Source organism: Cydia amplana, chromosome 4 (assembly GCF_948474715.1).
Source record: "Cydia amplana chromosome 4, ilCydAmpl1.1, whole genome shotgun sequence".
NCBI classification, from domain to species: Eukaryota; Metazoa; Arthropoda; class Insecta; order Lepidoptera; family Tortricidae; genus Cydia; species Cydia amplana.
In genome coordinates this window covers 5,333,907-5,356,812 of record NC_086072.1, presented here as the reverse complement: position 1 = coordinate 5,356,812, position 22,906 = coordinate 5,333,907, and the positions used below count along the sequence as shown (strand labels likewise).

Below are 22,906 nucleotides of genomic sequence, written 5' to 3'. Positions count from 1 at the left end.
TACGGAACCCTAAAAAAGTCTCATAATTACAAATACGCTCAAAGGTTTGAAACAGATCCACCACGAGTATTAATTGAATTGTCAATTCATTGGATTTTTTACAGAATTTGGACCAGCCTGCACTGTTTGGTAATTCGGCTCGATGGAATTAATGGAGGATAAAGCAGCCTGAGAGCGAGCCATTCCACATTGTCTGACTCGATATCAGTATCCGATAATGTGAACTTGAAAGGGTTCTTTGGTTAAAGAAATGACCGAGTGGCTGGGATACACTCAATATAGTAATCAGTTAATCCTGTAAAATTTCTACTTTTAGCTCCTATAAGAATCCTTTATTTACTTATAGAATCACGACGGAGTTCTGAGAAACGCCTCCAGCTCTTTTTTACCCCAAGTACAGATAAAGTAAAGGGGTCATTCTACAGAAATCTCATACCCCTGGCTATACCTATTCACAAATTCTCAGGAGATGCCGCTTTATTAGCATCTCATTAAATGACACATCACAGTCACCAAAAATTTTTTGGTGACTGTGATATTGTCCGGCGAACTGGTAACCTGTGGGCCCCTTTACTGTTGCCTTGTGCTGCATATTGCGATTAGACCACGAGCAGTCATCATCATCATCATATCAGCCCTTTATCGCCCACTGCTGAGCATAGGCCTCTCTTCTAGTACGCCACTTGTCCCGGTCCTGAGCTAATCTCATCCAGAAGTGACCCGCAATCTTCCGGATGTCGTCCACCCAACGAGCCAACGGACGCCAGGCGCTTCTGTCATCCGAAAACGGCCACCATTCTGTTAACATTTTAGTCCACCGGCCATCACTCTGCCTAGCAACATGTCCTGCCCAACTCCATTTTAGTTTGGTAATGACGCAACCCACGTCTTGCACCTTGGTGCGGCGACGGATCTCGACATTCCTTACTCGATCTTGAAGCTTGATACCAAGCATAGCGCGCTCTCTCTCTCTCTCTGAACTATATTAAGCTGACAGGCACCAGTAATGGACTTAATAGCCAGGCCTGGGAAGTAGACACGTGCCGGGGGCACTACAATAACGCATGCGTGTTGTTCCACGCCCGACAAGGGCTGTCATAGTTTGATGAATGTATCATATTATTCGTGTGTGTGTGTATTGTGTGCATCAAACCGCTAAAACGATCTAGATTCGAGGAAACATGATCAAGAGTGTTCTGTTCTGTCTGGTATTTAAGAAAATCTGCGTAGGCGTTACCTAGTTACCTAATTATATTCGCCTTAATTGGAAGCTTTTTAAGATTGTGGATTTATTAACTGACGATCTTTTTAATAAAAATAACACGTTAATTGGCTTATAAGCAATCAACAACAAACAACATCACAGCCGTAGTAAAGGAAAATAATCTGCGCGCAAAATGGCTGTTTATAAATATCGAATATTTTTTTAATATTCGTAGTTATTTGGGGCTCCTAAACCTTCGTCTTTTGTTACTGTTTTTTAACCCATGGAGCGCCCTACCAAGATACGTGTGCTAGTAACTAGTATAGGAGATCCATACTACGGTAATTCTGGGGCGTTCCACGGGTTAATACTCTTTTGTTAAACTATCCTATCGATTGTTTTAGGATGTGATAATATTATTAACCTATATTTTTTAGCATTTATTGTTTCCTACGTAAAACATTGGACAATTAAATTTCCCAAGAGTGAGCCAAGTGAGAATGTTTCAATATTCTTGTATGGAAGTGGGTTAGTTTTGCGAACTGATACAAATGCTGCATCCTTCAAGCGAGAAACTTTAATTAAACCAAAACATACCTAGCCCATCTAAAACAAATTGAAAACCAAATCCTCAACACTTTATGGCGAAGCGTAACATTTATGCGACATCTTTTATTCGAGCTCGTAAAAACCGCGACGGGTCTGTATGAGCGATGGCCGATTGAATTAAATCGGCCAAACTTATGGCCGGCCGTTACGCGTAATGAGACCACTGGGACTACTCCGCTAGGGAAACGTCAACCCTGACCCCCAGACTTTAAGTCCCATTTCGGTTAACGAGATAATGTTATCGTTTTTATGGCTGCGTGGAAGTAAAAAATCTAAGGTAATGAGAAACGTAATACCTGGCTAATTTACTCGTCTATCAAAGTTTGTTTTACGCGTGTCTTTGCTTAAATTAAGTTATGGTTGCGACGTTATAAAAGTATGGTCTTCTTTTTAATTTTCATTAAGCGTTGGACCTTCGAGAGTCAAACTGTAAGCGGCTGAAGGTTTTTAAGTGCATTATGTACTTTTTTGCTTACTACTATGTTGCATTATCTTTTTATAATATCTACTCAATTGTATGTACATAGTGGCTGTAAACTGTTAACTTTTGGCTTCAGGTAGTTTAGGTGGTACATATTTATGAAATATATTTTAAGTTTTGTAAAGGTAAGTCTTTGAGTTATTTAAATACAAATAACTCAAAGACTTACATATACATACGTAGGTACATTCTTTGGTACGTACCCTGTTAAAATATTTATTTAGTAATGTTTTATTTTAGCTTTTCCGTCGTTGTGTAAAAACGGTATAGGTATCGATTCCACCCATCAGAATCAAGATTTCAAACTGTCAATACTGTGTATCAAATTTTCATGACTTTCACAACTCATTTATCGGTGAAACAATTAAACATAGAGTAAGTTGAAATGTGTAGTAATTGGATGGAAGCAATTTATACGAGTGTATAATAGTTATACCTAACGTTGAACCATCTGAGTAAGTATACGGTCTGTAAGCTAGCTTGTAACTACGCAACTTACCCCTAAGCCTAACTGTTAGAGCCACAGACATATATCTTAGTAGGCTACCCAAATATACATACTTCACAGGCCAACGATTATGCACTGCTAGGCCCATAAGTTAAAGAAATGTGTGGGTAGATTCCGATTACGTTAGGTAAGTCGTCCGCCAAGTTTTACGTCAAGTTTGGCTCAACTTTGTTACTATCAAAAGATAAAAGATAAAAGATAGTTTATTCAAGTAGGCATAATTACAATGCGCTTATGAACGTCAAATAAAGCTAGGTAGACCGGCTCCAACCCTACACCTCTGCCCCGAGAAGATTTAAATCCCCCCTCAATTGGAGGAGGGTATCCCAATATGGGACCGGCAACAAACTCGGCGGGACACATCTTTTCAAAAATAATTACATCTTATAATTAACATGCATTACGAGAAAATAAGGGAAAAAATACAATTTAAATTACTATAGAATTCATGCAATTATACACATAAGGTGTAATAGAAATTTGATTTAGAAAATATACATATGTACATGGAATCATACAAAATCGTAGCTCTTTCAGAAAACATATCAAATTCTTACAAAAGGAAAAGAAAATAAAGTTATTAAAAGAAATGGGAAAACATATTATATAAATCTGATTGATTATTATTAATTACCAACATATAATATTTGATGTGCTTTCCTGCTTACCTGAGCTGTGTCACCTATAACTCTATACATAATACAATGTTTTTAATTGCTACTACTTTTTATTAGTTAGTTTCTGGTTTGGACCATGCATGTTTGCAAAGTGCCAAGACGGTGCAAATTTAGTAGTGTCGAACTCTAAGTGTAAGGCCTGAGTGGACGCTCGAGTTGGGCGTGCAGCGGGGCGGGGCGTGCGGCGTGCATGTTAAACAAATGCAAACGTATAGGAGCGGCCTTAGTGCACGCTACTTAAATCACTTGCGATCTCGACGCCACACTGCACGTCCCGCCGAACGCTCCGCTTCGAGCGTCCACTCAGGCCTTACACTAAAGATAAAAATTGAAATGTGTAATTTCCTTATAACTTTCTATACTAAAAGAAATAGGTACAGTGACGATACATGTGATCTGTTTTAAAGATTTTTATTAATGATCTACTGAAAGTACACGTATATTTTAATACATAACTTTATATTGATAATTCAAGGCATTGTTGAACAGTTATTGATGAGTAGGTACTTATATATTATTATATATATATTTGTCTAATTTATCTGTCAATTGTTTATTGTAGTTTTGAGGTTACTTTGGGTTGATTTTTACAATCTCTTGTTAGTCTGCATTTAGATTAATGTCTGTGTCACGTGGTCACAGTACATCTACGGCCAGCTGCCAACATTGTTCATAATGTATGGCTTGCAATATGGCAGGCTTACGCGCTTCCATGCATAATCTCTGCGAATGCATTCAAATTAATATCATTGCGTATCTATCGAACCCATAGGGGTTCGTGGGTTCAAGCGAGATGAACTGAGATTATGATCAGATTAATTGGTAATGATGTAATTACCATATATATTTCTGAAATATGTATACGGTTAATGTTTTTATTTAAATGGTAATGTAATCTGGCTGTAATCGACTTTTAAAACCCTTCATTTTGATTGAATAAAAATGAGAAAAACACCACACCGCCACATAGTTAATTTTTTTTGTTTATTTTTTTAATGTCCCACTGCTGTCTGCCCCAAAATTAGATAAAAAATATTTTGACACTTGGTCACTACGATACTCCACTTGCCTAACAGAGACAAATCTAGTTAACTAGGTACACATAATGTACTTTAACTGTTAAGTAGTAGTGAGGCAACAAGGAGATGGATTATATATACTAGCTGTTGCCCGCGACTTTGTTTGGGTGGATTTGGATGTTGGTGGTAATATATTCTACATGAGCATAGAGTATTATGCAGCAAAAGATAAAGTAATAGTACATTACATGGATCTATATCTGAATCCCTAAAGTCTTTTCTCCTATCTTTGCATTCCCTAATATTGTTTGTCATAATGATCAGTTGTCCTAACACTAAAATCCCTAATTTTGGTTTCCCTAATTATTGATTGCTTATCCTAATGTTATTAAGCTAATTTTCTTTTTTGCGAGGATCGCAGTTCTGACCCTAACCTAACCCACTTTTGGGGCAGCAAGTTCTAAAACCTAACCATTTTTCAGAACCTTACATTATGGAAAATAATCGTTATGACAATTGATCGTTAGGGCATGTGCCTATTAGGACAAACCAGATAGGGCAAGTGACTTTAGGATAAACGTTGTTAGGGATTCAGAATGACACCCCATTACATACCTAGGGAGGTGAATGAGGTATAAGACACTCGGGTTACGTAAAGTTTAATGAACTCCAACCACGTTGGTTTAAGCTGCCAGCCGTAAATCCTGTGCAAGCAAAAATATCCCGCATATCAGGGATTATCACAAGTAGCGTAGGCCGAGGCCGTCGACCTCCAAGCAACCATTGGTTGTGTCATTCTCATCGCTCTGCTGGAATCAGAGCAATCGTTCCAATCGTTCCAGTGCAAACCTTCGAGTGTCAAGCAGCTGGCTGGTGGTTGATTGATCCAATTGTATTTAAAATTTCGTAAGTAAATGTAAGTCAATCTTTAACCCGAAAAACCAGCGCCGTGTCTTACAGACACTGCTGATGCTGACCGGCATCCTGCCTATTTGGTGTACGTTGCTTTATTTAATTTGCTGTTGTACCTATTAATGTATGTTTTTACGACACATAAATGATTTCTATTTCTATTTTATTTTATTTTACCGCGGAAATTAGAGAACGATCAATCTAGACTGTGAAATCAAGTGCACAGCAACTATAGCAGGATCAACTTCGACTACGGCATCGAATGCCGTGACCGTGACAATGATGAAGAGATCAACCTCGACTCGACCTATTGAGTGTTTTTGCTACGTGCACAATTCCTATGGTTATCTATACATATAATAAAGCTGAAGAGGGTCGAAAGTCTGTACATGGAAGATATTCGAAAAAAAGTTGGTTGGGGATACTTAGAATCGATAACAGAACACGTTCTAACAGTTTTTAGAATTTTTGTCTGTTTGTCTGTTTATCTGTTTATCTGTTTGTCTGTTTATTTGACCGCGCATCACGTGAAAACGGCTGAACGGATTTTGATGCAAACTTTACTAATCTGTCAAGAAACTGCCTGGCCCTATTTTAGGCTAGAAAAATTCAACCCCTAAAAGGGGGGGTGGCCACTACACTCAATTAAGTTATGTTTGCACCTGAATCTTATGGCGCTAACTTAAGAAAGTGGTGCACACTTTTTTTTTGTGAATGTACTTTGTAAAAAAAACAACATTTTTCTTAGTCAATGTCAAACGTCTTTGCAAATACATATTAAATCACATTTATAGACGGGTCTATCGCGGGTTTATTGACAATAATTAACATTATGTGAAGTGGGTGGTTTGAAAATATGATGTCTACCCCAAACTTTTTCATACACTTTTCGTCGGGTAGTTGCACAAATCTCTGTTTTGAAATTTTGTTGGGACATCAGTTAGCCGCGACCATGACCAGTGAAACCTGTGTCGAAACGTCGGTAAATAAAGGTAATAAAATAAATTTCGAGATAGGCCCGTCTATAAATGTGAGTTAATATGTGTTCGAAACGCGAAAGTTTTTAAATAGGTATTAAGTAATTGTAAATGTCAAACAATTTGGGACTTGCATTTTAAACGCGTTACCATACCTATCCGAAAAAAACGAATTTTTCGCGAAATTCTCGCAACGTATTGAGGTTACAAGGTAGCACGGTCTCAGGAATCTGAGGAAGAATCGGAGACGTTCACGCAGTGCGAAGAACGGTTGACCGCTCAGCGGATTCGCACGACAGACGCGCTCGACGGTAAGTACTGCGGTGCATCAGCGGGTACTGGAGAGTCCAGCACACACATTAACCTACATTAATACTATTGTTGTGTGTTTAAGCACTGACAGCCTGGACGCTTCGGGCCTTCCTCCCTACGCGGAGCTCGGCCTTCGGCCTTCGCACTTAGACAGTTATACTATTGTTCTGTGATTAAGCACTGACATCCAGGACGCTTCGGGCCTTCGGCCCTACGCGGAGCTCGGCCTTCGGCTTTCGCATTAGATATCCACACCAAAATTCAACCATTGCGGCGGTGTCCCTGACATAGCCTCTCTCAATTTTTTCCATCAAAAAAATTCGCGCTCGCTACGCTCGCGTTTTTAACTTTTAAGGTTAAGCCTACTTTGATAAAGGTGGCATTCTGGGCATCCTACCGAGCGACTACTACTACGACGGACACTTCGGGCCTTCGGCTCTAAGCGGAGCTCGGCCTTCGGCTTTCGCATTTAGACACTGATACCATTGTTCTGTGATTAAGCACTGACATCCTGGACGCTTCGGGCCTTCGGCCCTACATGGAGCTCGGCCTTCGGCTTTCGCATTAGATATCCACACCAAAATATCACGTAAACCACTGCGACTATGTCCCTGACATAGCCTCTCTAATTTTTTTTCTATCAAAAAAAATTCGCGCTCGCTTCGCTCGCGTTTTTAATACAATTTTAAAGGTTAAGCCTAATCTGATAAAGATGGCATTCTGGGCACCCTACCGAGCGACTACTACTACGACTTAAGCACTGACATCCTGGACGCTTCGGGCCTTTGGCCCTACGCGGAGCTCGGCCTTCGGCTTTCGCATTAGATATCCACACCAAAATTTCACGTAAACCACTGCGGCTATGTCCCTGACATAGCCTCTCTAATTTTTTTTCTATCAAAAAAAATTCGCGCTCGCTACGCTCGCGTTTTTAATACGATTTTAAAGGTTAAGCCTAATTTGATAAAGGTGGCATTCTGGGCACCCTATCGAGCGACTACTACTACGACTTAAACACTTACATCCTGGACGCTTCGGGCCTTTGGCCCTACGTGGAGCTCGGCCTTCGGCCTTCGCATTTAGACACTGATACTATTGTTCTGTGCTTAAGTACTGACAGCCTGGACGCTTCGGGCCTTCGGCCCTACATGGAGCTCGGCCTTCGGCTTTCGCATTAGATATCCACACCAACGTTTCACGTAAACCATTGCGGCTGTGTCCCTGACAACATTACTCCCATCTCTCAATTTTTTTTCTATAAAAAAAAATTCGCGCTCGCTGCGCTCGCGTTTTTAATACGATTTTAAGGGTTAAGCCCTACTTTAATAAAGATGGCATTCTGGGCACCCTACCAAGCGACTACGACTTAGGCCAATTTATAATTACATTTTTTTACACTGTTAAAAGTAATCCCCGGTACATACATATATGTAGATATTTAGTTGTGCATACATAAACATAACTGTAAATAAAGTGTAAATACTCGGCCTCAAGTTTTTGATATTTATAATATTCTCCTTTCCTGTAATCTTACTTCTAACTAATATTAGACCTAAATTCGAAAGTTTGTTAGGAAGTATGGATTTCTATGTGTATAAATCTTAATTTTTCATGCTCAGAATGATTTGACTGGAGGACAGAATTGGATGATATTTGCTATGGACATGTTTTGGATAGGTACACTCAAGAACGTAAAAATACAAAAGTAGTACTGTATTGTCCGTTATACACCTTTTTTTTTTTTTTAAGAGGGGAAATGCTTTAAGCATACCACCCGGCGCGGGGACGGGCCGGGATGGTTATGTGGGACTCCCTGTTGTGAGCTAATGAGACCCCAGGTTTACCCACTAAAACCCCTCTGTTGCCGCCTCGCTGCTATAAGGCGAGGTCCCAGGAACGCCGAAGTACTCTTCCGCAACCTCACCAGCGGCCGTCCGGACTCGGACCCGACTCTTGGGGAAATCACCCCTTCACCTCATTGGGCGCGTTGGCTACACATCGCGCCCGCCCACGCAGGGGTCCGTTATACACCTACTATAACTCTGTGTCGTTTAAATCACGTCTAATATTGGAATAAGGGCGAACTACTACTACTAAGGGCGGACTATTGGTTTTGGAGTGTAGTTTTGTTTAGTGGTAAGTACCTACCTAATTGTAAAATATTTTATCTGGACTTCAGTCCGCTAATCGTATCCATCTGTCAACTTTACTTCAAGTTCCGCCTCCAGGGGAGAGAAAGAGAAATTAGGGATGAATTAGCTTACTGACACAGACCGAATTCCACGCGGGCGGAGCCGCGGGCACAGCTAGTGTATGACAATAAATCAGTAGACTTTTGTAGTCTAATCAGTAGTCAGGATCAATGTATGTAGGTATATTATTGTCAAGGCTCTCGAGGTCACGTTACTTTTGCCTGTCCGAGAATCCGTCTCGTCTCATCCCCCGCGCGGGTCGCCCAAGCGATGGGAGCCCACGGCCGGATCTCGTAATTAGCCATCTTATCGACTAGACACGCGGACTGTCGGTACGATAATTGGGACGTTGCTTCTGGCTGCATTGAATGGGATTGGTATAATAAAATTAATAGGGTATTACGTTCAAGTTGCTCGAGAGATAGTGATTTCTGGGAAGACTTGTTAATAAACGGGTAGGGACAGTTAGCATCAATAGTAGCGAATGAAACAACGCGCCAAAAGGTATCTGCTCCCTACTCGAATACTGTTACAAATTGAGATATACCTCTACAGTTCGCGTTAAAAAGTATCAGCCACAATCTAACCATTCTACATTAACAAAAAGAGCTAGTAGATTTTATCAAGCAATTAGAGAAAGGTATTTAGTGTGGCGGTTTGGTAGAACTTTTGCCGCATAGTCTGATACGCTACTTTTGATGCCGACTGTACCTACATACATATTTGGCTCCATATTTGGCTGTTTGCTAATGAATTGCCTTAGTGAAGCCATTGCAATTTAGAATGAACTACGATGAAATGCTTGCTATCCCCAAACCTCGAAGCTTACACGCTGACTGTACCTTATTGATGTAATTGTACGCTGACGGTAGGTACAACAAGCAAAATTCTAAAATCACTACCATAACTGGGATGAATATACTCGTAAGTATAACGACACATCTTCATAAACTGCGTTCAGTATTTTTTGTTCTACAGGACGTGACAAAGTTGTTAGGTACAGTCACGAGCTTTAATTTGGGACCCATTTCCATTAAATGTTGTTATCTAGAACATTCGTAATGCAATAAGGTTGAAACTTCAGTTCGATGGTGTTGAAATGTCAAATGAAGACATTTAAAAGTCATAGCGAATCGACCCTTGAAATGATAACCTCTTTGCTTTGGGAATAAAAAAAAAGTGAGACTGTGACAAGGACAAACAATAATTGCGCTTTCGTTGCTACTCCTACTGAAAGATACATAAGACTATCCCGTTCGCTCATTTCCCCCACCCCTCATGACCGATCCAGTTAAAATACTAGATTCATCATGTATTTCACAAATTGACGTAATTGAGTGGTTGCCCCTAGAAACGTAAACGTAAGTAAATGTCGATGGTAAACATTATGTCAATGAATTATGACACTGCGTTAAAATATTAGCTCTAAATAGCGTCAGTTTGCTACACGATATTCAACCTTAGGTGGGTCAAATTAAGGCTCGTGACTGTACATATCATAGCAATAAGCAAAAGTACCTGTGCTAACTCCGGCCGGGCATACTAAAGTGAAGTTAAGTATTAAAGTTTTTACTTTAAGGGGCTCGATATTAGACATAGTAGGTATTGAACTTGTTTACAGTAATACAGGATTTCCAATAAGCAAATGCATAAATATACGTCAATATAAACTTTAATAACATCAATTAGTATTCGTGTCCCCAGTTAGCACAGGTATGGCAATAAGGGTAATAATACTAATAATGAACAGGGTCTAAAATATTGGCTTCGAGGTGTTAAAAGTTAGGGCGTTTAAACGCGTTTCTATCTCTATAGGGATAAAATTAAAATAGTTGTGAACTAAAATTTAATTTAAATCAACGTCCGGCGCGTCCTATAATTCCCTATCGTCCTATAATATGTACCCTTAAAAGGTTCCCATTGTCTTGAAGCACTAAATCAGGGTTCAACTCACATTTGCGTAATGAACAAGCCGCCGCAAGGACGGTTTCGATCCTTATTCAATATCAAATTTTGTTATAATCACGATTATACTCTCAGGGTTAAACGTTTGGTGAATGAAAATGATTTAGTTAGCGAAAGGGTAAAGGTAAATCAGATGAGTTATTATGTACGAATATGGTTATGATTCAAGCGCCACTGGTAAGCCTAGCACAGCCGCTTAACTACCTCTCACAGCGAAGAGTAGGTACGCTAACAGTACATAATTGTACACTTCTATGATTACGACTACAATCATAGAAAAAATATTGGTATATTTTTTATTTTCATGGGTCCATTGTATCACCTATGCGGTGTTATTTGATCACTAACTGCAAATTGAAACCTAAACGAGGGATTTAATGGGTGGTGCGGTGTTTACAGCCCGCAGACCGTTCAAACGCCATTAGCCAGGCAAAACGAATCGCTCACTCGGCGCCATTACGGTTCACGGAACGTGAAGTCTATATATTTTTACGTACAGACAAATGTATAGTGCTTCTCATCAGAGGGCCTAGGCAAGATGACAATCGTTGATATAATGCCAATCGAAACTTAAATAATGTATGGAAATGGTCTAGTGACTTTTGGTAGTATTTGTCATTCCGACACATTTCTTCTTTTCGTTTGGCATTTGTCGATGTACGATTGTCAGGTTACCCCAACTCAGTTATTTTATTTATCCTTAGACTAGTGGCTATAGATTGCTCCGGGGCAAAGAGTAAAGTAATGGGGCATATTAGTTATAACTATGACAAGTGATTTAAATTTGGGCCTACATTAGTCAGATTTCTTACCATGTAGCGCGATGATCGATTTATTTTATCTATCGTAGGATCACTTAATTTATCTTTAACAATGTCGCCGTTACCGATTACGGCATGGATAGTATATGTCATTATTCACTATAATAATATGTCATTATTCACCCTCCGAAGTTTGTTGAATACCCCTATTTTATTTTTACAACAGGCGGTGTGTAAACATAGTCGTTTTTTTGCTGCGATATTTTATAGGGGGAATTGCTTAAAAATCCTTCCCAAGGAATACTATAAGTAGGCTTCCTCCAAAAACCTAGTGTAAAATTCTACAAAGGCATTTTGGCATACTTAACTACATAACTGCAACATAAGAAGCATCATGATCAGAATTAGTCTAAAGCACTTATCAGTTTCCAACAACTTGCGTATTATAAACTTTGTTCGCATTGTTGTTCCAATTTGTATTGAAGATTGGATCGCAATATAACTATTGATTACCGCAAGTGCCGCAACTATGTAAACGGCAGTGTAGCGGCATTCCGCGGCCGACCTGTAATATTTGATTCAAATTGTACCAGCTCGCGGGCGGTTTGAATCGCTTAAGGCACAATACAATGGAAAATGATGCATATGGATATTTAGCGGACCTCGGGAAACTAACAAATAAGATGTTATCTAGAATATCTACACGGAGATATAAGATCCAGATTTTTACAAACATGATACCTATCTACAGGACCTACGTATATTTATTTGTATTTTTTATTAGTAACGTTACAAAGACTTCCATATTATTTTGAGCCACAATGGAAATTAGTAGATGGTTTTAAAATTCAACCTTATAAAATTCCATAGATACACTTATTTTTCGCCAACAAAGAGACAAGAAAGACAAATTTAAAAAGGGATCCCTCACAATTTTGCGAGAATACTTGATTTTTTTTGGCTGTTGTGTACGGAAAGCTCTTACAATTTGAGAAAGGTTTATGTGAGATTTAAAAGGTTTGCGCAACTCGTGTCGGATGATACACGTGTATAAGAAGTTTCATAGCAGAGGCGCATGTAGCCTCTGGCGATTTAGTAGGTGCTTGATAACAGTTTCTAATATTGTCTCAAAATCCATTAAAGCTAAATTTCAATGCCGATTTTAAGAAAACGTTTTATTTTAACCTCCTATTGGATTAGTACCTTTGGACTAGTAACTTTGTAGGTTTTAAGTGCCATACTTAAAACTATAATGTGTAATTTTTATTTATTTATATTGTTAGGTACTGAACATAAATAAAATAGTAAAATGTTGAGCCTCGACCACCGGCCATAAGTAAGTAGTAAAGTGGTTTGATATCAAAACAAGCATAGCTAAATAAACCAAATCAATTCATACCATCAAATCAAATCGAATATGAGCGATTGTTGTTCCGTTGTTTGTTATGGATTCCTGAATTACCCGACTCCCCTTAAGCGCTCGTGCAATAACGCGCTTGCTTATTTTTTATTTGCATCGTATAAACGTTCTACGCGCAGTTCCATCGCCGAATTTTTGGCGTTTATGTTCCACTTTATACACGAGCCGTGTGGGTTTCATACAAAAATTATCCTGCAAAAGATACGATTAAATTGTATTTTAAAGTTATTTTATAGCCTGTATTAGTGTTTTTTTCTTTCTATTTCGAATTATTCTGAAGTAGGTGAATTTTTAAATTAATTGACATTTGCATTATGTAAATATAATAGAAAAACATAATATTTACATTGCCTCGTCGTTTCTGTTTATTAAACATAAAAAAATCTTGTTTAATTCAACAAAGTAGGTACTATTTAAAAAAAGCTGTATATTTTTTTATACTTCAACTAATTACATTTGTTATTTACAGACTGTTGGTTGAATTCATTAGGAGCATTTAATTCGAAAGTGATTTAACTTTTTAATTGTTTTTAAATTATATCGACAACACAATCCAGCCTCACTTAAACAAGTAGGTACCTACCCAAATCGGATAAGTCAAATCAAAACTTAATAAACACCCGAAGTGCGACTCGGAAACTCCCGATAAAGTAAAGCTGATCAGATTCGATTTAAAATTCGATTCCATGAAAACTTAAGAAAATAACGACCAATTCACTCGGAAGATAGCAGACCCGGGAACATTCCACTTTACGCCGGGTGTCGCCTAACAACGCATTTATGGCCTATATAACAAGGTTCAATTTCACCTGACACTAAACCCTTAATGGAGATCGCTCGATAGAATACAATTATGATCTGTGATTTCGTTTTTATTGGATTTATAATGGAATAAAAACGTTTATTGTTGATTTAATGCGAAAAGCGGTCTAATTTAATTTAGTGGAGTTGATTGTTTTTGGTTGTTGTTTTTTGGGGTTTGTGATGGAATAAGTAAGGCTTTATTTATTAAATGTGCGGTGGTTGTCCAAACGATACGGGTGTATAGGCTTGACCTAGCTTTAATAACAGTAAGTAATGGATTGCCTACAAACAGAGTGTTGTTTTAACGTAGGTACCTACCTATGGAAATTCTGTACGGTTGGACATTACAACTGATCATTATCTGCTTCTATTGCTTCTAGAAATAATTCTAAAACATAGGTAGTTTCGAAAATGTTGTGTTTGTTTGTGTAACATAATCCTGATAGTTAATAACCAGAAACAGCCAAAACGCAACTACTAAATAGTTAACTGACTGGCACATAGTAATGCTAGCCTGCCGAAAACCCGGAGCCAGACAGCTGCCGTCGAGCGGACAACAGGCCACGAATTGGTAACGCAAGCGACGAGACGACTTCTTAAGAGAGCCAGGGTAATATGACCTCGGGAACAGCGTACAAAAGTGATGGTAAAGTAAATTAGTAAAGTTAGAATGTGCTTATACTGGTCCGGCCGACCGATGAATATGGCCGAGTCTATCAAGCGATTGGAACGATTCCTCCGATATTCCGCTGAAAGGCATTCAGCGGCCGGCGCGCTGACAACAGCGAATCAGCGTTGCATTTTCTGACTGCCAGAAAACGTGGAATTGAGAAAGTGTCAAAGCGAGCGGGCGCGCGGACATTTTGATAGTGCTGCTGAATTTTTGCCTGGCGAAATTTAATGGAACTAGGTCGACGTTAGGAAATTGATAGCGAAAACTTTGCAAATAAATACGATCACAGACAGGCATGCCGAGCTGAAATGTAAAAGATTTGAAAAATTACCCGGCTATTCTGCATCACCAAGCATATCAATCAATCAATCAATCAATCAACAAATCTATTAGCCACTCAATCACTCGGCCAGTTAGCGCAAACTAGTTTTAATTTGAACTTTGTCACGCGAAAATTCGGTCAAAAATTTAATGAGTTTTCCTATGGCCGAGCAGTGTTTACAGCCGTAATTTATTTATAAAAATATTCAACAACATCATTATAATGATGCGTAGAATTAAGATGGTTTAACTACAACACTTTCATGCATTACAGTAATACATGTAATTAATAAAAAAATATTAACAAAGTTTTACTCCACACCCAAAGTCCACATATATCTCAAAAGTTTATCTTGCTAAGTTTATATCTTACTACTACCAAGATGTAAATTGGAGCTGTATAAAATGACTCATTTTAAATTTTAGTATAGGTACAATTATTAAAATTGAAGTGTAGTATCAAAATTAAATTGCAAACGTGCTTAGAAGGTTAGCCGTTCGTTCTAACTAGTTGATATGATAGGTACTATACGGCCATTCTGGCGTGGCGTGGCCGCAGCGCGCTTGGCGCCGCGGCTTCATTTCACGGGCGACCAGCTCCCGCGCGCCATTACCGCGATACAAACTGTTGTCCCGTTTATTTGATTAAGGAATTTTGCTGGAAACACAATGGATTTCAGGGATTTCAGCATCGCTTTATAGATATTGCGCAGTTTGCACTATTAGGATCGTGGTTAGTTTGGAATTGTTTCGTTTGTACTTATGTCTAATTTGAGTGATCGATTAGCTGTTCTAGTTTCGTGTGGTGTACTTAGACTGCCTAGGTAGGTAACTTATATATGTTGACTGACCGATACCTAAACTTTATTTCTGTTGGTTTTGCCCTATTTGTTTTGATTCCGAAAATATCGTAAAGGAACATTAAAGGTATGACCTTTATGTATAGGAATATAAGACCACAGCACACCGGCTGCGTGTGCGTAAACGTGCACTAAATAAAAATGTTGGAGCTGTACACGCACACGTCACGCAAGCGGTGTGCCGTCTCATATACTACAACGCGCACTTGGCCAATGGCGTAAGGTCTTATGAACTGAATGTGTTGTAGCTTTCCAATGGTAAGAACAGTGACTGACCGTATTGGTTGCAGACGAGCTTGACATGCGCGGTGTCCTGGCCGCACTCGCGCAGCTCGCGCAGCAGGCCGCCCTCGCTGCGCAGGAACGAGTTGTACTGACGCGCCGCGCCGGTGAACGCTCCGTGCATGCGCACGGCGCGCGGCCCGGCGCCGCCGACCGTTGCACTGCTGTTCATGTGCCTAAAGGATATTAAGGTGAGTAAAACACACCGATTTGTTTGTGATAAAAGGCACAAAATTTGATTTGCCAGACTTTCCCACATACATACTCGTACTAAAAAATATCAGTTTCAATATTCCAATTAGTCCGACAAGGGCCAAATTTTCTTCTGACCCAGAATGTACCGATGCCAAAGCCTATGGAGAAGCGTTGCTCTCGCCAACCTAATCTTAACCTAACGTAATAAAAATGATGTTATTGATAATACGGATAGAAATAAGATAAATAGAGCTTAGTATAAAGAGTATATGGAACTTACGAATATCCCAGCATGGAGCATAGTTTGGTGGCCGTGCCTTCATCAAGCGTGCGCGGGCTGAGGCACGCCGGGAACCACGACTGGTTGCCGGCGCGGAATACCTGCAGCTCGCCGCGACCCACGTCACCGTTCATCTCGCTTAGTCGCACTACAACAAGGCATTGAGAACAATCTTTAGGATAGGACGTAGAGCCCGTCTAAACTAACTCTCTTCCGACTAAGCGTTTGGGAAGCACCAATAAACGACAAATTTATAACGTATATAATGGCGCTGCCAAACTTTGTCGCTGACAAGTCAGTGACAACTTATTTATTTTAGACGCACATAAAAATTAATGTGGATATGGATTTAGATGTCGATTTTAAAGTCTGTCTTGATATGACAAATCTGAAAATTATTTTCTCGGTGGTGGGAAAATATAGGACCGTGTTAATTTATTTAAAACACTTCGAACATCAAATTCAACAAAAAATCGAAAACAAAAGACTAGATTATGTATGAATGTAGTCAAACATTTTTGTAGGTAACAAAAGAAAATTCACAAATAAAACCCGCATTGCGAAATCACAAATCAATCCAGCATTCACCGTTGAAAACATTTGGAATTGTGTAGGGAGCCAATGATACGGGCCCGTCAATTTATCAATACGTAATTACGAGCTTGAAAGGGATCCTCAAAATGGCTGTCAAAAGAAAGTTTTATGGCAGTCTATTTATTCAATGCCACTAATTATGAAGGAAGTATAATGTTTTTGGTACAATATGCTATGGTTTTGGATACCAAATTTCCTGCTGGTTTTGTCAAAGGTATAAAGGAATACGGCCATTATGACTAGATAAGATTTTGAGTATAAGTCAAGCACATTCATGTCAAAAAGTGATGCATTTTCAGTTTAACGCAGTGTATTTTCAGTTACCTCCATTTAATGCCGCTTGTTAGCGTTTATACATTTTTGCTTCGCAAATGATGAAAAAAATTGAGTTTTTTGCCTTTGTCGTCGTCTGTCTCACTTATACAAAAACACATTTGGACGTGGTCCCCGCGTTTCAGCCATTTGATAAGTAATGCTTTATAGAATGGAAAGAGCCCGATATCACTGAACGATACTCACGGCAGTTCCTCTCATCCTGACCCCAAGGGCAATCGGAATGGCCGTCGCACATGTGGCTCTGCGAGATACAGTGGTTGTTGCCGCAGTGCACGTCGCCGTGCTTCTTGCAGGTGCGACAGTTCAGCTCGTCGGACCGATCCAGGCAGTCGACGTGGCCGTCACAGCGCCAGTCGTGCGGGATGCAGCGCTTCACGTCGCATTGGAAGCCGCTGGGGCACACTGGGGATTTTTTTTGTTTATTTATCGTTATCGGTAATGAAAAAAAAACCGGCCAAGTGCGAGTCGGACTTGTTTTGCTCTATTTTTTGTTGATGGTGCGGAACCCTCCGTGCGGTTCCGCACCACCAACAAAAAATAGAGCAAAACAAGCAAAAAAACGGTCACCCATCCAAGTACTGACCCCGCCCGACGTTGCTTAACTTCGGTCAAAAATCACGTTTGTTGTATGGGAGCCCAACTTAAATCTTTATTTTATTCTGTTTTTAGTATTTGTTGTTATAGCGGCAACAGAAATACATCATCTGTGAAAATTTCAACTGTCTAGCTATCACGGTTCGTGCGATACAGCCTGGTGACAGACGGACGGACGGACGGACGGACGGACGGACAGCGGAGTCTTAGTAATAGGGTCCCGTTTTTATCCTTTGGGTACGGAACCCTAAAAACGGATAGTCCAAATACCACTCAAAAAAGAAACTCTTATCCTCTCTCTAGTTTGCCCAGGTCGATGCCAGCGTCGGTGGAATAAGGAGTATCTTGCGCTGAAGTTACAGGAGCATGGTATACCTACAGCATATACAGACTAATATCTCCACAGGTTTTGCAGTACAGTACTTCACTTCTATCAGACTCACTTCCGATACAGATTTGTTTGTGGATTTAGCAAAATATCTCGCACTGAAGACTAATAAGTATTGTATAAATTTTCTTCGTTTGGGCCTACTTCCTCGCTTAATTATTTCAGCGGTTTGGACCTCGAATGAAATAAATCGACCATTTAATTGATCCAACCGGCAGACAAATGGGTCAATTTCTGAACACGATTTTTTTTCTGTCCGTGATGAAAATCGCGGGTTAGCATCAGACAATACTTACCAATTTTTTTTTACATAAAGAAGTCACACTTTCACACCGAGTTCCATATGAATTCACTGATTAGTTGGTTTTTAGAGTACACATAAAAATACCTAAAGGCTCAAATTACTACTCCCGTGCCCTGTCCGGAATCTACTTTTGAGCATAATGAAAAATCCTACGAAAAATTCTACATTAGTATCACTAATTTAGTGTCAAATACTTAAACTAGATGATATTTACTATCACTGAGCACATATACTATTAACTTCATTGTGGTAAATAACTCGTGATCGATGTTTAAATTTTGTCCGAGCGCGCGAGTAAAATTTCGTCGGCAAAACTCAAAGGGCTCTGACAGCCGACGTTTGTATTTGAACCGCCTCGTGTCCCGCCTCACCTGTACTGGCAGTATTCGGCTGTCTCTCAAAGCAAGCGGATGTAAGTCAAGCCGCGGCGTGTTCGAGCAAATCGCGTAAGTATTTCGGAATCCGGGTGGGCGACAATTTTTTTCTAATTTCGATGCCCCTTATAAATTTTATTTTCCACATAGCTTTTCAATAGCAATTGTCATATTTAGGAGCCCTTTATGTATCTTTATGTAAGCGATAACATAACAGTTTGGTCAAACACGATTTAAATTTTTGGCGAATTTTTTTATTACGAATTCTAATTTCCGTGCCCTAATTCCCATAACAAATTTACCTAAAACAGCTGATTAAGTGGCACGGGAATTAGAAAGTATTACATATATTGTCAACAAATCTTTTATTGGGGGCACTGTAAGTTAATTGGCAATGTTTACGTCATATTATTATTACTTATATATATTGGCATTGAATATATATTATATGTAATAATAATACGACGTATATCTTTCTATTTTACATTTAAGGAAATCTTAAAGAATGCACAAAAATCTGTGAATAGTTTTTTAGTATAAGTACTATAGTACTTACATACAGGATCGACCCGAATAACCCGGGCAATTTTAATACGTAAGGTAAGGTGGGGTAAGACGACACCGGGGTAAGACTATCACTTGTATGGAATCCTTGTACTGTTATTCTTGCCCCACCTTACCTTATTCATTGATCATATTATAACATTAAAATATTATATAAACATAAAACTATTTCTGGAGTTATTACATATTATAATACCTGTACCTAAGGTTACATGAAACAAAATGAATCACATTTGCAATGTTTTGTTTTTGTAAATTTGACAGCTGACAGCGTATGCCGTATAAAGTTTAAATATCTGGGAGACCGAGCTTTGCTTGGAAAACATATAGGTACCTACCTACCTAAAAACTCAAAAATGCGCGTTTTTCCAGAGATAACACCTACCTAGATAGATTTTTCACCCCAGAAAACCCTCATATATGATAAAATTTCATCGAAATCGTTAGAGCCGTTTCCGAGATCCCCGAAATATATACAAGAATTGCTCGTTTAATAGATTAGTTGTTATAAATTAGCTTTTCTAATACAAGAAAAATTAAATATATCCTATTCTTACTATATTATAAATGCGAAAGTATCTCTGTCTGTCTGTCTGTTATCTCGTCACGCTTAAACCGCTGAACCAATATCATGTTGATGATATTTGGCATGGAGATAGTTTGAGGCCCGGGGAAGGACAAAGGATCTGGGGACACGGCAGTGCCGCCGCCAAGTCGAGCAAAACAAAGTGGCACGGTCAAAATAACATTTAATTTGAACATGTAATCTAAGAATTAATGCACTTTAAAATCCCTTAGTTTTGTCACTGACACAATCACTCACGATCATCATTATTCTAAGGTACTTCTAGCATACCCACAAGTTCCAAATTTGAAACGTAATTAGGTTTAAGCTTTTTAAGCCAATAAAAATCTAATAATACTGCAATATTAGTCACGTTCTAAAGATTTAATAACTGCATAAATAAGTTTGTAATCCTATAGAAATATGGAAAGGAAAGTAAAGGTACACTACGATGTACGATGTGAGTATGAATAAAGATGTATATAGTTATGATATGTGTATACATAGTATCAGTATGGTATGGGTATGATTACCTGAAAAGAAGGACAGCCTACAAAAAGAGATGGGATCCTATCAAAAACATTACATGTAAAAAGATGCAAGTCTCGCAACGCAGTTCTTCTACTACAAAAAAAGTTTTGAGATGTAATGTGAAACCAAGTCGGTTATTTTAGACAATGCCAGGGGGGTATTAAAACCGTAATACTATTAGATACCTTATTAGAGTTCCGTAGCCAAATGGCAAAAAACGGAACCCTTATGGATTCGTCATGTCTGTCTGTCTGTGATAGTCTTACCCCGGTGATAGTCTTACCCCACCTTACCTCATATGTGGTTAAACAATTGTTTGTGTTATGAATATATGAAGGCAGCATATTAGATTTCTTCAGATTAACTTACACAATAACTTCTTCTCTCTGTGCCCCTATTTATTTCTTAGTATCATTTCCTATACGGCCATAAAGCAGATCATACACCTTGTACCTATCTACATGCAGATACATAATGACACTTTTTAATGAATAGTTTTGTATGTAAGGCGGACATGTTTACGCAACTACTCAAAGTATTGTTTGGAAATATATATATTTTACTAAGAAAGAGAGATTAGTTGCCATTAAAATCAAGGAAACTATTAGTCAAATACGTAGTTTTTAGTGCATCATACTTTCGTAGATTTGTCGTCCGAAACTAAAATTAAAGTAGATAAATATGTTCGATGCCGCTTCAGTATGGTTGAAGTATATTATTGTAGATTAAAATATACATAAATAATAGTTTTAACTACCAAAATAAGCTAAGAAAACAATTCCTGTGCCATGTTCTAATTTCCGTGCTAGTAAAATCTAATTCCCATGGACACACTAATTCCCGTGCCCTGACCAAAATTTTAAATTGAAATAACTTTTATAGTTTTATGAATATTTTTACCCCATAAGAAAATTAATGTTTATTATATTTTTTATCAAATTATCAGCATATTTTTTTTTGTGTAATGTTGGTATTTCAAAATTCCATGGGAATTAGACAAAAATGCTCGTTTGGTGAAATTGACCCAAATGAGTAGCCTTATAGGTGTAGCTTCTACTTACCAGGTTTTGCAGCGCGGAACCTCGCCTCTTTCACCTCTCGGTTGCCGAGGCAGACATCGGTGTCGGTTGATTCAGGGAAGATGTCGCACTGAAGATAGTCGGGCATAGACAGCCCGAATACTTCTAGGAAGAAGCCGCAACGACGCATAGTTTCTGGTGGAGCATGATTAAATTATTTAGCAGTCCGTCTATTATTGAAGACATTTATGGACCACATATGGATATAAATAATATGTCTTTTTAAAATTAGAATATTAACCTGGTGAAGTATGACATAAGTACCTATAACTATTGTAATGGTGTATTACTAACCTTGACAAAGGCTCCTGCAAGGGCGTACCATGTGGCCCAGGGGCCCGCACTTGGGCACGAACAGCGAACAGAGGAACAGCGCTGTCAGCTCATAACACCTCACATCCACCACGGCGTCGTATATCTCCAGATCCTGGTGCCAAACACGTATAATATTTAACAGTTTAATTACCAGTTATTTGTCTTTCTCTATGTCTAATGTAAGTAACATTTGCAAGAGTTGACATTTAAATAAGTTTTAAGCAAAAAAATTATTTTTGATACAAGTTTTTATCGTCGACTGTACTTTTCTTCCCACAGGCAACTAATACTCATCGAGACAATTCTAACAACCCCAAACACAATTAGTTTGCGTTCTTGTACCAAAGAGTTCCCATGGCCGCCCCCTGTCTCCATCACCAGACGTAACACGGGTATCTTATAGAAAACCGTACCCGCAAAAAACGGGATGTTCAAAAGAAAAGAGACCTAACATACACCTAACAGGTTAAGTTAAATAAAAACTTGTAAAAATATTGTATAATAATCTTCTTATTATGCAAGTTGGCATCATAGATGAATAAGGTCTATCAGAACGTTTTGGCAATAGATAGCCTGATACTGAAAGGAGCGTTAGAGGACCGGAGTACCTAGCCCAGCCCCTAGGCTACCTGAACCTTATATAATATCTTGCACAACGAAGCGCACTAAATTACATGAAACGCTCTTTGTTATCGGTGTTATCGATTTTGTGGGTACGTTGTTGTGCAATATGATAATTATTATGAGTGAAGTGACTAGCTGTTGCAACAAAATAGCGGCGGGGCTCATGGAGTAATTGATAAATGGACA

General features: G+C 38.8%; 1 protein-coding gene across 1 annotated transcript in view; it reads right to left on the bottom strand.

The window, feature by feature from the left end:
- LOC134663058 (atrial natriuretic peptide-converting enzyme) overlaps positions 1 to 22,906 on the bottom strand; it is a 141,038-nt gene that overhangs the window by 24,214 nt on the left and 93,918 nt on the right. Inside the window, exons 8-12 of the mRNA XM_063519358.1 lie at positions 22,076 to 22,208; positions 21,764 to 21,916; positions 17,566 to 17,784; positions 16,453 to 16,600; positions 15,972 to 16,153 (exon numbers count right to left, since the gene is read on the bottom strand). Of these exons, the coding sequence (XP_063375428.1) occupies positions 15,972 to 16,153; positions 16,453 to 16,600; positions 17,566 to 17,784; positions 21,764 to 21,916; positions 22,076 to 22,208 (835 nt within the window). The remainder of the gene's footprint in view (positions 1 to 15,971; positions 16,154 to 16,452; positions 16,601 to 17,565; positions 17,785 to 21,763; positions 21,917 to 22,075; positions 22,209 to 22,906) is intronic.